This window comes from Cottoperca gobio, chromosome 13 (assembly GCF_900634415.1).
Source record: "Cottoperca gobio chromosome 13, fCotGob3.1, whole genome shotgun sequence".
Taxonomy (NCBI): domain Eukaryota; kingdom Metazoa; phylum Chordata; class Actinopteri; order Perciformes; family Bovichtidae; genus Cottoperca; species Cottoperca gobio.
The window spans coordinates 7,035,145-7,053,789 of NC_041367.1; the positions used below are offsets into that span (position 1 = coordinate 7,035,145).

At 40.1% G+C, this 18,645-nt stretch overlaps 3 protein-coding genes across 4 annotated transcripts in view; 2 read left to right on the top strand and 1 right to left on the bottom strand.

The window, feature by feature from the left end:
* Positions 1 to 1,313, bottom strand: part of dpf1 (double PHD fingers 1) — a 44,095-nt gene extending 42,782 nt beyond the window's left edge. Inside the window, exon 1 of one of the 2 annotated variants that reach the window (XM_029446569.1) lies at positions 1,201 to 1,313. In XM_029446569.1, the coding sequence (XP_029302429.1) occupies positions 1,201 to 1,313 (113 nt within the window). The remainder of the gene's footprint in view (positions 1 to 1,200) is intronic. The other variant, XM_029446570.1, reaches the window with a different exon arrangement.
* Positions 1,314 to 3,475: 2,162 nt separating this feature from the next.
* On the top strand, positions 3,476 to 12,303 carry LOC115018143 (zinc finger FYVE domain-containing protein 1). The gene is made up of 12 exons (XM_029446984.1): positions 3,476 to 3,710; positions 5,463 to 5,744; positions 5,857 to 6,079; positions 7,109 to 7,326; positions 7,487 to 7,593; positions 8,645 to 8,753; positions 8,898 to 8,995; positions 9,179 to 9,296; positions 9,701 to 9,871; positions 10,018 to 10,210; positions 10,498 to 10,596; positions 10,913 to 12,303. Exons 1-12 carry the CDS (start codon positions 3,594 to 3,596, stop codon positions 11,143 to 11,145), a joined length of 1,968 nt encoding a protein of 655 aa, XP_029302844.1. The 5' UTR covers positions 3,476 to 3,593; the 3' UTR covers positions 11,146 to 12,303.
* Positions 12,304 to 13,722: 1,419 nt separating this feature from the next.
* On the top strand, positions 13,723 to 17,800 carry rnf7 (ring finger protein 7). Its single transcript, XM_029446462.1, has 4 exons — positions 13,723 to 13,727; positions 16,071 to 16,354; positions 16,486 to 16,533; positions 17,310 to 17,800. The coding sequence occupies exons 1-4, from the start codon at positions 13,723 to 13,725 to the stop codon at positions 17,426 to 17,428; spliced, it is 456 nt and encodes a 151-aa protein (XP_029302322.1). The 3' UTR covers positions 17,429 to 17,800.
* The last annotated feature ends 845 nt before the right edge of the window (positions 17,801 to 18,645 follow it).

The window sequence follows — 18,645 nt, forward strand, 5'->3', positions numbered from 1 at the left end:
CTCCTGTGAAGTGCTCTTCAAAGCAAGCACGTACAAGGCAGTCGTTCATGGAATTGCACGAAATGTCGCCTGTGTCTGCCTCTCAGAGATGCTGAGAGACAGACAGACAGACAGAAACTGGCAGACAGGCACTGGCAGTGTATATCCCATATCCCTGCTCAGGTGAAACCTATGCTGCATCCGATGTGCGCCCCCGCTTTTGCAAATATGACTTTTCTTTGTTTCAAACTGTCTAAGCTCAATCTGTTGTGTGCTCAAACACTCATCGGTTGTATGTTTATATTGGAGCTATTGTGGTGGGGTTTCTTTTTCGGATAGATCTTTTTAAGTACCCGCTGACAGACGCACATCAGCTACCTTTTTGGCCGGGAGCCCAGGCGGGCAGCAGGCGTCTGCATTCCGCTGAAACCGGTCTCAGAAAAACAAAAAAGACCCCCAAAAAACCTGCACAAAGGGGATCATAACGGGAGAAACTTCCCGTTCCCGTTTTTAAACACCCATTAGTGGAATTAAATGCCCGTTTACATGCACGTGAAGTGTAAAAGGCCAGATTGCAATTTATATTTTATTATAGGCTTTATTATGGGCGCTGAAGATGAAAGCAAGTATCGGAGTTGAAGCCGTACACCAGCGTATTTACCTCGGTTTATATAGCCTATTGCCGAGAGGTCCGGCAGTAAAGGTAACGTTGCAGCCAAAAACCCGGGCAGTGAGCTTCAGTCTGCCTACCTGTTTACCCCCTCTCTGTCCAAAAATGTGCACACAGGTACGGTAAAGCCATCTAAGCTACCTGCCTCCCGGCCAGCCTGCCACTCCAGCCTGGCTTTGACCGCGATCTTGGCTGGCTACAGTGGCAAGGGACACACCAGGTCACCCAAATCTACCTCCAGCATTCCTGCATATCCATGCACGCACGCTGCTGTTGGCTCAGAGAAAATATTATATGAATTGCATCGGAGTGCACAATAATCCACTCGTGCCAAAAAACAGAAAGCCCCCGTCAGCCTCAAATCTAACTTTTCTTTTGGGCTGAATCGCGTCTACTGACATTATCTCTATCTCTGCTGTATGCATTGTATGTATAGATGTGCTGGTAATCGTGCTGAGAAATATCTGGGAATTATACCGTTCTTAAATTGCACTGACAGCATGCACAAATAAACAAAAGCGCAAACGCTCAGGAAAATGTGTTGTACTTACGATTTGAGAGGGTTCTGTACCGCTGTGGCCATTTTGATATAGTATGATAGAATGCAACACTGCAGAGCCCGGTATTGTACATGTAATGTAGCAGCTATTTCAATTTCATTCATTCTCTGGGGCTGCGGCTGGAGCGAGCAGCCAATGGGAGGCGGGAGCGCTCTGTGACAGCTTTGGGGAAGTGTAGTTTTTACGCATGTCAACATGGAACATGCTGAGGGGGGTCGCACTACAATTACCAGCGGGGATAGCGGTTTAAGTGGACCACAGTCCCGCCTTGAACTTGTAAGGGCAAAGCCATCCCCCAGTTCCGAATTTATTTTAAAAAAAACACTAAAAAAAAAACAACGTCTACAGTTATGTCAAGGTTGGGTTGCAGGACTGTCTGTCAGTCTGAGGATGCAAGCTTCTCTTATGCATTGTTGCCTTGTCTGGATGATGATGGTGGGCGAGGTTTAATCTGCACTCTCCCAAAATTGTCAGTGGTAACTTGATGGATATATTTCAAAACAGAATTTTAAAGAGAAAATAATAATAAGAAATCATTTAAAATTGTGTTTTCTTTGCATATATGTGTAGGGACAGCACGTGGTTTTATTCGGTGATGTATAGGCCAGGTATCACCTGACCCGTGTGCTTAATATGGAGAACAAATATAGAAGAACAAAACACAATAGTTGTTTTTTTAAAGGCATTACTTAATTTCCCTAAATCATACAATCCCCATATAAAATGTGGTAAACTCTATTCTACTCAAGAAAAGTTTGATAATAAATTACATGATAGGCTATTAAACCTCAGTAATAAGTTTATTATTTCTATTTTAGGGTAAATTAAGAGACGTTGCGTCTACATAACCTTACATTAGTGATGGCATGTTGTTAGACCCATAGTTAATCTTATATTATCTATGCTAGGTAGCCGTGCACTGAGCAGCTTTAATTATTCATTAATCAGGGGTGATGGGTTGGGAGTAGGCCTATAATTGATTCTTTCAGACATTTGTCTCTCATGGTTGAGCCCGGAGAAAGGCTGGGACCCTCTCCAATCTCCTCACCCCTCCATCCTTTATTCTTTCCTTCCTTCTCGAATTCCTTCTTTAAATTCCTTCCCATCTGCTTTCTCTCTCTGTTTGGAAGGAAGCAAGGAAGGAAAGGAATGAGGAAGGAAGGAAGGTCGGATGGATATCAGCCAGATCTGTTTGAGCAGCAATGCTGGAATTTCTTTCTCTATGTCCTGTTAGCAGCAGTGGCGCCGCTCTGAAGCCATTCAGTGACATGTGATATTTATAGATCTGTGCTAACAAATATTTAATGAACATTAGCAAGCAGCTCTAACATGGCAGCACTGCTCCAATAAAACACTCTACCAGTTAAATGGAAACTTTGATCCCGTGTGGGTTGCTGTAATTATGAATTAGTTGCTGGTTTAAAAGACGCATAGGATATTTTTCAGAATTATGTAATGGAACAAATATATGGACTTGAATTTGTTTCGTTTGCATTATTGATCGAGAAGAATCTGCGAAATAATACACAGCTAATTTCTGGGTCTATGAAGTCATCATCTCTCATGTTATGATTTCTTATATTTCCGAAGTTTGAATGGCAGGTCCTTTGTCGTTCCACAATTTGTCCACAGGGTGGTGCTGACGTACCAGACAAGACGCTGACCAGACCAACACATTATGCATCTTATTTGGATTTACTATAACAAATATTTTTTATCAACAGTAAAGTTAGTGAAGTGTATTGTAAAAGTATACATTTAATCATGTGTAGCCTATTCTAGTAATACTGGCACAGAAACAATTATGAATATGAATGCATTTATGTTTAATTCTTCTGGATGTATGTTGAACATGCATTTGACATGTTATGTGGGACGAAGAGTTATGTAGGTGCTATTCCTAATTATGGGGGAAATGATCTGGACAGAAGTTATTTCTTTATTTTAAATATTCTTATTACATATATATTGCTAGGTTTTATAACCATACATGCAAATGCTCTGAAAGGAAACCCAATATTCATTTATTAAAGCATGAAATCTAACTGTAATGAAACACTAAAAGGACAAATCAGAATCAGGATGGTCATCTACGATGCCTTAAAAAAAACATTTTTAATTTAAATATGTACTCTTCCTCTTCTTGTTCTTTTCTTGAAAATATTTTTTTGTTCAAATGTTTTTTGTATTATTGTATGATCATTGATTAAAAGGTTTAAAATTAAAATAATGCGTCTTACGTCACTGCCTGCGTGCTCCTCCCGTAGCGTCAGCGTCAACACACACACGCGCTGTTGTTGTGATTGACAGACAGGAGAGGAGTCATGTTGAACTTTCGGTTTGCTTTTCAGCCGTCACAAATGCTTTTAAGTAATTAAACAACGATGTCCGAAATACTGATGAAAGAAATGGAGAGCATCACGATCGGTCCAATGAAGGCAGAGGAGTGTCCAGACGGTGCTCGGAGCTTCCTGCTGGTGGATGAACAGGAAAACCTGCAGGTAAAGTTAGCATCTGAGCTAGCGAATGCTAACATTTAGCTGCTAAAGCTAAGAAGAGGAGGACAACAACAACACATATTCTAACAAAGGCCATCAACTGCCATTAATGCTAACCGTTACAGTGATGACACATGAGCCCAATTAGCTTAAAAACACCGAGCTAAAGTCAAGCTATTTTTTTAACTTAACCAAGTGAGCTTGTGACAGATTTCCTCCATAACAACATTAGCTTTATCGCGTGACGTCCGTCGTGTTTAGCAGATAGTTATGTTATGTTACCTCAAATACATAAAGTAAATAATAAATAACCCATAACTGCAACCGAGTTGAGACTCTTTGGGAAAGTCCCTGGTGAGTCATACAGCACAGCTGACCTACAGTACAGGACGCACCTCTCAGTGTGTTGTTGTTACAGCAGCACAAAGATATTATATATTATATATGTATCCAAATAGTCTGAGGTGTATAAACTACAACCAATTTCGGCCCAGCAGAACATTGTTAATGAATACGGCCTTCATTTCAAATATATACTCAAAGATAGTTAAACATAGATAAACCTAGTTCTTTATTTTAGTTTTTGCGTGCGTGCGTGCGTGCGTGTGTGTCTGTATCTGCTCATCAGACAGATACAACCACAACAAAAAGGCATCCCAAATAAAGACAAACATTTGTCAACAAACTTCTCTACAACAACATCAACAATCAAATATTAAGTATATCACAATGAAATGTACACACACCTCATGTCACCCAGATTTGTTTAACAGAGGTATCCTGGAAGGTATGAAGGAACTCTGGGCATGGGTGGTCAGCATTGGCGGTACCCCTGTCCTGTACCTACCGTCCTGTACCTCCGTCCTGTACCTCCGTCCTGTTGGTAACAACTCATATTCACCATAGTCTGTTACATCAATGAGGAATTCCTGACCTTTCCTCACCACTCGAGGCTCACAAAGCATAGTCCCACTGTGTTGTTGTTGTTGACCTGCAATCTCGCTAGACATATTCACAATCTGATTACAGTAAGTTTGTTCTTATTAACTACAGACAGTAAAAATACCAGGCAGACAGTTATGATACTCTTTACAAATAAATGTTAGGAAAGAGTCTGTCCACTCCAAACTGTAAAAAGTTTCCACGTAGAGTAGAGTATAACCCCTCCTGTAGATGACACCTATAATTAAGTCCTATGAAAGTTTGCATTAATAATTCTCCCTAGATATTTATATAAATGTTACATCTTTAATGCAGTCACCATTAATAGCTACTTGTTGGTGTGTCCTGCTCGCTCTAAAATCGAAATTAATTTCCTTGGTGTTCTTAGTATTTAGCTGAAGAATACTAGTCAGCAAATTCATCCACACATCTACATACTTTTTTATTTTCAGTGATCAAACCAACAATCACTGCATCATCAGAAAATGTAACATTGAAAACATCAGATGAGTTGGCCTTACATTAATTTGAACAAAGAGTGAATAGAACCAACATGAAGGCCCCACAAGGGAGTGCTATCTCTCATAGCACTCCCTTGTGGGGCCTTCATGTTGGTATTAATAGGGGAGGACACTGAAGTTCGATATTTTGTTGTGTGTTGAGTCTCCTCGTCATCCTCCAAGACTAAATTGTTTGCATAAATCCAAGAAGCTTTTCCATTGATTCAATTAAGTCAGCAGGAGAGCCATTGATATCATGTTAATACAGCCCAGCAATCCATAAATGGCTCTCCACTTTGTGTTCTCCCTCCAGGTCCGCGATGAGTCTGAGTTTGTGGACAGACTCGGCTGTGGGGACGTGGCAGGAGTCAAGGTCCTCTCCATCTTTGGCAACACCGGTGATGGCAAGTCCCACACTCTCAACCACATCCTATTCGGTGCTGAGAGTATATTCTACACCTCCAAGTCCCCCAGCTCCTGTACGGTGGGAGTGTGGGCTGCGTATGACCCCACCCTCTGCCTGGTCGCCCTGGATACTGAGGGTCTGTTGGGGGCCGCAGCCAATCAGAACCAGAGAATGCGGCTGCTGCTAAAGGTAATTAAAGTGGTCGCTAGTTTTGTTGGAATTACCTGATAGCTGGTTGTATTTCATTCGTTTCTCTTCACATCACCCGATTAAGGCTACTCGTTCTTTTCTCTACTCCCAGGTATTGGCAGTGTCTGATATAGTAGTCTATCGTACACGGGCAGAACGCCTCCACAACGACATGTTCCAGTTCCTGAGCAACGCCTCGGGAGCCTACCTGAAGCACTTCACCCCAGAGCTCCGGGCCCTCTCGAGCCGCTGTGGTCTGGACGTGCCGCTCTCTTCTCTTGGGCCTGCCGTTATCGTCTTCCAGGAGACAACGCACACCCAGTTGCTTGGTCATGGTAGGAAATGTACTAAATGGGGCAGGGCTGCAGACAAACGTTTTTCACCATTGTCCTCGAACAGTCCCGAAAACATTTTAACAGTCCCAAGAGGCTGCAGTGGCAGTGCCCCCCCCCCCCTCATCCTCCATTCCCGTAGTTTCAGTTTAGAGATCAGCTGTGGCGAGTCTGCTACATTCCTTAAGCTGTCTTAGCTTCTTTAGTGTAATTAAGAAATAGAATAAACTCACAAAATGTCAAGAAAGGAAACTAGTCTCCCTATTTAACAGACAAATACAACCATCAAACACACTTCTTTCAAACTGGACAGAAACTAAATAGTGTTTCCACTGTTCCAACAATCACTAACTCTGGTTTAGTTGAAATAAACCCTTAATGCACCGAGTAAGATGAGAAAGATTCCGGATCCACAGGCTGCTCTTGTCCCCGCTTTCTTTCTCTGTATGCCCGCTGAGGACACCGGTGTGTCCTGAAGCAGACCACGAAATTAGCTAAAGGAGAAGACAAAAGACGGCCAACAAACAAGCGGCCATGTGCTCAGCTGAGTGTGTAGTTCCGTTGCTGTTGGCTGTTAGCCACACACACAGCGTCCAAAACAGCCCAAACTGAAGCAGCGATCCCACCGGTTGTAGTGACGTGTCAGCAGTCAATGACAGTAACAGTCACTAAAGTAGGTTTATCAAAACATGTGAGTCACACCAACTACAAACGGTCCTTGAGCATACAGTCATAAATAAGCACAAAACATATTAGGCTGATTGGTCCAGTACACGCATGTAGACTTACACACACACGAGCGAACATCTTCCCGGTGGAGATGATAATTGGGGACCATTTAGTCAGGAATGCATCTGTTTTTAATTGTAATCTGGCCGTTATGTTTTCCATGTAGTAAACATCCTTTACCTTCTCCTTCCATTGTGTCACCGTGGGGGGGGCCACGGCCTCAGCCATGAGATTGTGATTATCTTCTTTAGCAACTAGACGAAGGACTCTCGGACATTAATGTCTTGATTGTTTCCGCTCTAGATGCTAAAGTGGCCGGCCACGCCGACACGCTGCTCCAGAAGCGTTTTCACGACCTGGGTTTGGGGACAGAGGCCTTCAGCTCAGTGCAGTATGTCGGCACCCAGACCGTCACGCCTCCCACTGACTACAACAGGCTGCTGGAGGCCGTCAGGCAACAAGTGAAGAACACTCACACGCGCTCCCCCCGCCAGCCTGGGATAGTGTTTCACGCTCTGGAGGTAAGTGTAGGACCATTACCTTCTGTATTAAATAGACAAGCGGAGTATGAGAGGAATTTAACAGAGAGATGAAGACAGTTTTGTCTCTGAGTCTTGATCACTGTTCCTCTCTGCCCATCAATCTTCACCTTTTTTTTTTTTTTTTGTTACGTTTCCTTAGGCCCTGAGTGAGCGTTTCTGTGGAGAACTGTCAGACGACAAGATGATTCCGTACTCCTTCTTCCCAGATGAGTACTTCACCTGCTCCGCTGTCTGCCTCAGCTGCAAGTAAGTCATTACCAACATATTTGATAAGAGATTGAATTTAGCTCGAACAATTTCCCTCAAATAAAATCGGGGACATTTTTGACTGAAACACGGGTCAAAAATAAATATTCAAGTCATTCGCTCCCTCTTCTATACCGCTGAACAATGTAACTTCTCATCACGTCTCTTACATTGTCTAATCCTTATATTATGTCAAGCATTATTATAGATATTAAAGAATGTCAGGGATGACTGTATCACATTTAGTTTTATTTCTGGGCCGCAAGTCTCAGAGTTCTCATATGCTGGATGCTTTATGAGCGATCCCTCTCTTTACTAGTCCCCACCTCACTGTAGTCTACTGTCCATTCCTCTGTTGCTCAACAAAAAGTATCATTTAGTCAACCTTCAAGACTTGGAGATGTGTCAAACGGCATTTGAGCTAAAAGCCTTTCCCACTCAGGCTTCAGTGGCATCTCACCTCGCTTCCCCTTCTGTTATAGATGAAGTCTGCTTCTCATGGTCAAACCTCGGCATTAGCAGGTTCAGTAATCTGTACACCTTTGCACCCTGTCAGACAGTTTCCAGTTTAACACATTTGTTTTCCCCCCAATGTTAAGAATTGTACTGTGGAAATGTGATAGATGCGCTATTAGGTTTCAAATCATGTCTGGTGAGGATCTCAACGTTTGTCTAAATGGAAGTCTTTTTGCATGAGTTGTGGAACATCCCTCTTTACTCAGCAGTTTAAGGCTTTTATTTGCCAGATGGAAACATAAACAGAAATGTGTCAGTTGCCGCTGGCTGAATCACAGAATTGGAATTTATTCTCTTAAAGCACAAAATCTGTTGTTGTTCGTGTGGATGTTAACTGACTCCCCAGTGGTCCGCATTAAACTTGATGTCTTTTCCATATTTCTGGAGGAGAGAGAAGGAGAGATGGTTGTCCCTTTCTTCTTCATGGACAGCTGAGAGTGGGAGAAATCATAACAGGATTAATGGACTGTACACACCGGTCAGACTTGTCCAAATCACGGACACTGAAACGTTTGCTTTTCCGTCTCGTCTCCAGCATTCGCTGTAAAAATGGAATGAACCATCTGAGAGACAGAGTCCCCCACATAGCAGATGGACTGTGCCAGTATGTGCACCATTACAACAACAAGGTCCTTATCTGTAAGGTAAGACTGACCAGTCTCGAACTGGGACCCAGTTCTAAATGTGATGTTGTGTATGTGGTTTCAGCTGTTTGCACTGGTTTTTGCATGCTGTGTTTATTTTTTAATATATTTTCTCAATTAGTTTCTGTGTTTCATTGTCTCCAGAGGTGCTATGAAGGAGGCAGAGAGGTGATTGTGTTGCCCAAGACGTCAGCTTCCTCTGACAACCCGTGGTTTGGACTGGCCAAGTACGCCTGGTCAGGGTACGTAAATACACACACACACACACACACACACACACACACACACACACACACACACACACACACACACACACACACACACACACACACACACACACACACACACACACACACACACACACACACACACAGCTTTTGCATTGCCTTTCATCCAATCATCATCTCTCCCCACCTCCCCATCAGCTATGTGTTGGAGTGTGCTAGCTGTGGTGTAATCTACCGCAGCAGACAGTACTGGGTGGGAAACCAGGACCCTGAGAGTGGCGTGGTGCGATCTGAGGTCAAGCATGTCTGGGAGGGGGTGAGTACTCCACCCTTCTTCTCTTCCTCCAGTTTATAGTTTCAGTACAAAAGATGGATGAGATTATTCATGCTCACTATTCCTTGAAGCCAGACCAGAACATTTAGAAACTGAGATTACATGACATTTGATTGTCTTTGGGGGGGGGGGGGTCATTAAATTCATAACACTTGCCATTAATACAACATTAACATTTAAACGTCTCGCATGAAGTTTGGTGTAGTTAGTTTCTGAGATTAAATGGATTAATTGATTGGTTCTGTTCATTCACCGACCGACCCTTTCCGATCAATCTTCTTTTTTCCCATCTGTCTCTCATCCCTCTCTCCCTACTTGTTCACTTTAAAACCCTGCGCACATCTCCTTCAATCATCTGCATTTTTAATCCGTCTTTCTTCTTTCAGTCGGACACCTTTCTGACCAACCACCAGAACGCTGCCCAGAGGGTCCTGGATGGGATGAACTACGTGATCCAGTCAGTGTCAGAGTACAGCACCGGGCCCACCAAAGCTGTTGCCGCCTGGGTCACTGACCAGGTGGCACCGCCATACTGGAGACCCAACACCGAGATCACTGTGAGTATGAAGAGCTAAAGCTGAAGATAACAAGAATTAAAGTTATATGCACAAGGCTTTGACATTGTTCAACAAAGGTTTCATGCAATGCCTGCAAATGTCCTGTCCCATCATTGAATCCTCCTCCTCTGCCCCATGCCCATCAGGCCTGTCATGGCTGTCGGAAGGTGTTTGAGGAGGCGGAGAGGAAGCATCACTGCCGATCATGTGGCGAGGGTTTCTGCCACCCCTGCTCCAGCCACAGGATGCCGGTGCCAGAGAGAGGCTGGGGCAGTGGCCCGGTTAGGGTGTGTATGGCCTGCTACCGACAGGGTGGACCACCTGATACTAACAGTCAGGGTAAGACACTTCCATGATCACGAAAAAGCGTTTAATTTGCCAGCATCTTTTACCTGCTCCCACCTATGTTTGTAAAATGTGTAATTGATTTGCTGACAGCATTAAACATGTGAGTAGAGAATAATCACATTTGTGAATATCAAAGGGATGCAATCAATCCATGAAATAAGAAACACTAATTTCTTGCAATTAAATCTGTCTGTGATAGTTGCTCACATATAAATATTGTTATTGCTGCTTTTGTGTACTGCACATCTGTTTCTCTAACGCGTACCTGTTTTCTTTAGTGTGTAAGGTGGAGCCTCGTGGTCTGATAGCCCGCAGAGTGACGGAGGTGGCCCAGTCTACACTGGACCTGGTCACCACGGCTGTGGACTACCCTCTCTGTGAGTGCAGCCGCAGTTTACCACTGCACACTTTGTTAGTGCGCTGGTCAACGGCTTTTTGATCAGATTTTTGTTGAACATGATTCTAGTTACCAATCTTACAGCACAAGAAGGTGATTTGGCCTGTTGTATGAGGGATCACCAGCTGAAATTGTCTTTTTCCAAATGAAACACATTTGTTTGTCTGTTAGATAAACGTATGTGGAAGTGAATTGCAACATTATTGACTGGAGAAAAGAAAATGACTATGTTACAACGAGCCTGAAATGTGTGCATGTGTGAATTAAGTATTTACTGTTCCGTCTCCTCCCCTCAGGTTTTATGAAAGATGTGGCTCGGCCGGACTACTGGGTGCCAGATCAGGACATCACCCAGTGCCACCAGTGCTCCAAAAACTTCACTCCGGCAATGTCCAAGCACCACTGCAGGGCCTGTGGAGAGGGCGTGTGCGGCCCCTGCTCCACACGCATCAAGCCTGTGCCCTCCCGAGGCTGGGACCACCCGGTCAGAGTGTGTGACAGCTGCCACGCCCGCACGGATAATCTGTGAGCTTTCTGAACCGGGAGAACTTACTCAGACGATCTACAAAAACACTGTGAATTGTGGAACTGCTGCTTAATTACGCAGCACTAAATGGCAGAAGTGGAATCAGCCTTGTTCTGTTGCGTGAAAAGATGGGCTGTTCTGAAGCTTAAAATGGTCCCCACCCGGCTACCAGGCCTTGTAATTATCAGTGCTGACCTGGGATCAGCTTTCCATCTCATCTGCCTTCCTTTACCAACTGATTCTGCAGCGGTTATGAAATAAAACTCAACATTGATCACCTTCTCTACAGCTAGTTGTAAAGTCAAGTTTAATCTTGGACACCTGTCTGTTTCAAAGAGAGCTCAACAACTTGCATCGTCTCTGCAAAGACAAGTAGAGATTGTGTGAGGTGATCTTTGTTTTTATCCTTCTCCCGATCTTCCTCTACATCATCTCTCTCTGGGGTATGAACATGATGGACGGAGAGGAAAAACACAAAGCAGTAAAGACTTTTAGAAAAGTTTTGTGTTTGTGAATACTCTGGACAGAAAGAGATGCACGATGGAGAAACACGAGCTACAGCATTGTGTGCCTTCTTGGGAATCTTAATTCCCATTTCTATAGCCCCTAAGGTTTGTTTTAGGGGATTCCTCCATATGTGCAAGGAGTAATGAGATTATTTGTGCCTATTTACAGAGCAGTGTAATCTACAGCCTCGCTCTTCTAACTCTTACAATTGCATTACAATAGGGTGAACATCTGTAGCACAACACATTATAGACATTCCAATGTATGGACATACCTGTTTACTGATGTAGATTGACCTTTCGGAGGTCGTTATAAAAAGAAGGCTCTCTCTTACGCCACTGATGCTTCAGAAAGTCCTCGTAATATAATGAATGCACCTGCACTAGACTGGACAATGGAGTTGTTTTGATATTTGAAGAGGTGATAAATCACTTGCAATGTAGATGGAATAATAATACTCTCTGTCAAAGGGACTTTGTCTGTTTAACATACTGGATGAATGAATGCAATTTCTCTGTCTAGAAATAATCAATTCAATTGTAAAGATGTTTTCCAGTAAAATCTGGAAATTGACTATCTTGGATTTCTTTTTTCTTAAATCAGGCTCGTCCAAATAAAGAAAACAAAGGAAGACTTTGTGTCTCTACGAATGTTTCTCACTGCCTTTCTCTCTAATCTCCATAATACTGTTGCTTTATTTGCATAAATGGGTATTGCACATTGTTGCAAAAGTATAGCATAGTATGTCATAAAAAGCCATTATACTGTAAAGAATGCTATAAAAAAAAGTAATTGTATAGTATGTCATTAAAAAAGTTTTAAAAAGAAATCCTAATATAGAATGTCACAGCAAATTTTATTAAAAGAAAGTCATGGTATAGTATGCCATAGAACAAGCCATAAAGAAGTCATGTCATAGTTAAGTACTTTTGTATAGTATAAAAAACACCTTTAAAAATGCATATAGTGTGTGTGTATATATATATATATATATATATATATATATATATATATATATATATATATATATATATATATATATATATATATATATATATATATCTGTGTATATATATATATATCTATATATCTGTGTGTGTATATATATATATATATATATATATATATATATTTATATATCATATCATATATATATGAATATATATATAGTATATATATATATATATATATCATATATACTATATATATATATATATAGTATATATATATATATATATATAGTGTGTGTATATATATATACTATATATATATATATATATGTATATACACATATATATATATATACACATATATATATATATGTATATATACATAGTATATATGTATACTATATATATATATGTATATGTATACACTATATATATACTATATATATAGTATGCCATAAAAGGTTGTAGTATTGTATGCCATAAAAATTTCAATAAATGTAATAATATAGTAGTAGTAAAACAATCATATTATTGTAGGTCATAAAAATGTGATAAAATAGTGTTTCATAAATAAAAAGGTTATGGTAGCCTATAGTATGTCATAAAAAGTCATAGTAAATGTGTAGTATATTTACTTGGTGGAGTAATATATTTATGTGTGTGTGTGTGTGTGTGTGTGTGTGTGTGTGTGTGTGTGTGTGTGTGTGTGTCAGGCATGAAGACTCTGTGCATTTTCAGTCAGGCTCCATATGACCCTGTATGTGTCTTTGTTTATCGATAATCACCTGTGTGTTGTTTTCCCTCAGAATACATGAGGTTGCCGCTGTTTACTGTAATGCAGGCGGCTGGTACGCACAAACGTGTTCCCATATCATTGTTTTCCTCTCTCCAACAACCTTCATTTGAAGGTTATCTGAAGTTCATGGTCCCTGATGGTCAGTGCTCTAATGAATCGCTGACTAATATCCATGAAGCAGTGCTCATTTCCTTCACAAACCAATTATGCAAGCTTAAATTGACTTAAGCCTGACTTAGTGTCAATGTGGAGACAACAGACATTGCTTATGATATAGCACACATCAAATAAAGAAATTGGTAAATGAAGGACATAACAATAGAGGTAATGAGGTATATACAAGTAAATAATGTGCTTCTGAAAATATAACCTCCTTTTATTGGTTGTAGTCTTTACTACAGGACATAGCCCCTCAGTGGTCATTCTTCCACTGCACAACAGCCACACTTTAAAGCTGCGATGCAGTAAAACTGATTTAGTGTGAAACTGCAGTTGTTGAAAGAGAGCGCACATCGTGAAGTTTAGTTGAAAGGTTGTACTGGTGTTGGTGTTGACAGGCAGAGGTTTTGACTGAGTGACTCCTGTGCTAAAGTCAATTATATTGCTCCACATGTTTGCACTGTCATCACTGTGTGTGGTCCGACAAACCGCTGTGGAGAAATCCATCATGAAGCGTGAGTCTGAACAAGACACATACAGGCAGTGATGACAAAACCACCAGTTTTCTCTACAGGCCTCTGGACAAGCCGAGGATCTGAGTGTGAAGCGAGAAACAAGTGCACGGTGTGACTTCTACATGCTTACTTTCTGTCACACTCCTGTCCAACGCTTTGTCAAGTTAGTGCCATTGTATGGTTATGACAACTCATAACCAACTATGACAACTGCAGCAATATATTCACAGTTTTCAATAACACCACTGAGTGAGGTGATATTGGTAATGGTTTGTTGAATGCAGTCAGATATTGTAATGTTGCTATGCTTAAAGTATACTGAGGTTGTGTGTTCATAATTATATTATATATTAATACAATTATATACATACATACAGTAGATTGTTGTGTTCATTGTATCACACTATTTCCCTGTAGCTATACCTATTTCTTTGTTTTTATTAAAACCTTTCATAATCATAAAATACATTGCAGTATTACATATATTATTTACCTGCATGCATTAATGGTACTAATAATAAAACTTTATTTGTAAGGCACCTTTAATGCAGAGATGCAGCCCAAAGTGCTTCACAAAAGGATTGAGCAGAAACGAAAAATGACATAAAACCATCATTTATATATATTTTTTATGGTTATTTTCAATAATCTCATTTTAGGAAGGTATGATTCTCATAATAAAAATAAATAAATTCAATTAAAAAATGTAAATACACCAAGGGAGTTTGCTGAAGGAGGATATTCCACAGATATTCAGGGCCATTGAAGATGAAGGGAGACACCACATTATTAAACTAAGAGATGATATTACGGTGCAGAGGAATGTATTAAACGTGTAAATTGTAATCCATGAGTCACATATAAAGCCAGCAGAGGGGATTGGGTCTGTTTATGCTTACAGACATGTAATGTTTGCAGTGAGGATGTCAAAAGACATAATGAATAACCACCATCATGTATTTAGAGGAGCTTTATATGATTACTTCAGCATAAACTGTTGTATTAATGCAGTGTACTCAAAGCCCTACTAAGTGTAGAATTAATTTAAAAGAAAGCCATGCATATTAGAGGATTTACTCATATTATTGACAATCTGTCATTCATGTGATGCCAAAGAGTGAGTGAGCAAGTGACTAAGCACTCAAATTACTTATTTTTCAAGACTTGTCATCTTCATCTCCTTTAGGCTTATTAGATACAACACAGGAAGCCCCTTCTGTTTCTTTCTCTCGCACTAGATGGGAGGAGAAGAGACCCAGTGTGTGTGTTGGAAACATTTTGCACCGAGTTTCTGAGTGAGTATGATCACTATCTGTTAACTGAGTGAGTATGGACATTTGTCAACTAACGATGCAAACTTTTTTCCTTTATTGATCGTTAACTGCATTAACAATAAATACTTGGATACTCATATCTATTGATTTAGGTTATTAGTTTATTAATTGATTCAGCAGATGCACCTATTTTTGACAATAAATGCCTGTTTTATTTACTGTACTCAGACTAATACGTTTATGGATTTTAACTGTTTATAGTAAAATATTCTTATATTAAAGACAGTAAACCTGTGTTTAAATTTGCAGAAATAATTATTAGTGAATACTGTATTGTAGAAGGCTTTATCTAGTATAAAGTAATTTGCAGTATTGTACTATAAAATAATTGTACTGTATCATACTCAAAAACATATTACAGTATCAACCACAATTACAGTAGAGCAGTTTAAAGAACATTAACAGTAAAGTAATGTTACTTTAAAACATCATTACAGTTATTGTTCTAGTAAATAGGTGACAAACAAATACAATAAAATGTCTAACCGTATGATTAATATAAAATACAATAAAATGTCTAACCGTATGATTAATATAAAATACAATAAAATGTCTAACCGTATGATTAATATAAAATACAATAAAATGTCTAACCGTATGAATAATATAAAATACAAATTGAAGATATTCCAGATAAGATGTGGTGAGAAGCTGTGTGGAAAAACAGCGCCATCTTTTGTTGCTATGGAGAAGAACGTTTGTTAAAGCAGCTAGCATTAGCATTGCTTATAACTGTTACGTCCATTTTGTTTAGCTTAGCTAGCCTGGCTAACTGTGCAGCAGAGATGGATGACGGTGACGAGCCGGTGATAGTCCTCTCTCACAACACTTCTTCAGGCTCTAAATCGGGCGGGGACAAGATGTTTTCCCTAAAGAAGTGGAACGCTGTGGCGATGTGGAGTTGGGACGTTGAGTGTGATACTTGTGCCATTTGTCGGGTACAAGTGATGGGTGAGTCCGAGGGAACCGACAGTTAGTCCACTAGCTTAGCTCGATCACCGGGCTAATGTAGCTAACATCCCTCATAAATACCTGAAGTAACAGGCACAGCGCCACTGTAACATATTGTTCTCGATTTGCAGACGCTTGTCTCCGATGCCAGGCGGAAAACAAACAGGAGGACTGTGTTGGTAAGACAATGTCGGCCATTAAACACGTTATAGCACGAAACAAACAGTTAGCCATGTCAATCCCATAAGCTAACATCAGCTAGCATCAGCTAACATCAGCTAGCTGTCAAAGAACCCGGCCAGGTAGACAGATGGTGTCATTGTATTGTTTGGATGAAACACATTATTTAGTTGACATTAGGCATATTACCTGTCAACATATATGTAATTCAAGTTCTCTATATATGATATGCACAATAACGACCCTAACCAGTTAAATGTTCAACACTTCAGTACTATATTTAGGTTGAATAACCCTCCACAGTGGGACAGGAGACTTAATGAATACTTGCATTGTATAGACATTTAATAGTTGTAATATGTGTTTAGTGTATATGCTTTTGAGAAATTATTATAACTAGTTTATCTGATTTATATATTTACCTTTTTAGAAAAATGACTAGCAACTATTTTGATAATCTATTTAAAAGAGAAAGTAAAATTAGAATTAAAACTAGTATTTGGACTATTGAACACGTCAATTTCTATGACAATTTTGTTTACGTTTCATTAATTAATTGAATTGAAGTGTCAAGTTCACTTGTTTGACTGTACTGAAGAATCACACAGATGTCAGATCTTAAATCATGAATACAAATCACAGCTAAAAGTGAATGTTTTATTCACCATTAGATTAAATAAGGTTGTACTTTTATTTTCTGTGTAACCCAAGCTGTTCCCTGTTAATACTAATGTATTGTCTTCTCCCCATGTCTTCTATTTTCATCTTCTTTCAGTTGTATGGGGAGAGTGCAACCACTCCTTCCATAACTGCTGCATGTCCCTTTGGGTGAAGCAGAACAATCGTTGTCCCCTCTGCCAGCAGGACTGGGTGGTTCAGAGAATCGGCAAATAAAGCTCCAGCTCCAGACGGTTTGATCCTCAGACAACACCTGTGTGCACCCAAAAGTGGTGACAGACTTGACAATGATCACTGCAGCGTCCTGTGCAGAGAGCCACTAACACTGGTGACTGTCCTCCTACTTATGAATGCATGTTCCAGTAGTCCTGGTGTCTAAGGTGGACAATGGACAAAATTAAAGCGGTGCAGAATCGTTGGTCACTGATCGATGTGGCTGGAGGGATCGTGAAGATGAAGAGAAGGATGAAACTCGTTACAGTGTTTGGTCACATGTTAGCTTCACGTATTTGTCTGTGGTGGTTTTCAGCACATCTTGAATATGTGACTGTCTTTAAAAATAAATAAAGAACTGTGTATAGCTGTAAACATGTATTCTTTCATCCAGTAATTTAGGCTAGGTATATAACCCTAACCCTAACCCATATTCTTTTATCAGACACTTTCTGATTTAAATGTATAAGTTTCACACTTTAGACTGATTTCTTGAACAGCTGCTTGTGTTTAGACAACGTTTATTATTTCAGAAGGTTGACAAAGGATGTGCAATGTAAAAATGTTTTCATTGGAAAGCATTTTCATGTTATTAAATGTATCAAAAATAGCATTTTATCAGTACCAAAAACGGGTTTGAGGGGATGCTGATCCACTTGGAAAAAATAAATAAAATGACTTTCAAAATAGAGAAACACCGCTCACCTGGTATCAGACTTAGATTTGAGAGAGGATGTTCAAAAATAAACACATTTTAAAATATGAACATCATCTATTGAGTTTGCAATGATTTAGAAACGACAAACGTGAATGTATGTCCCGTAAAGGATGGATTCTGAAATCCTTAAGTAACCTTTAATGCCATAATTACCTTGGCAGTCAGGGTGAACCACCTGGAAGGCGTCCATTCTAACCACTAGCACTTGTTATATGTGTATGATGAGAATGGCCTTGTTCCAGTTTCACACTTAACGGCAAGTGGTGGAATTTATCTAAGTACACTAAGTACTTGTACTCGGCTGCATAGATGCTGATGAGTCAGGAAAACTTCCAAGTATCTACTTGTAACAGTATTTTGTCATTGTGCTTTTGCTACTTTTACTTAAATAAAATGTACTTCTTCCAACCAGGAATTTGAATTTAAACTTAATTTGTGGATTATCATATGGGTGAATATTTTTCAAATCATTGTTCTGGCGTATAGAAAGCATCAACATGAT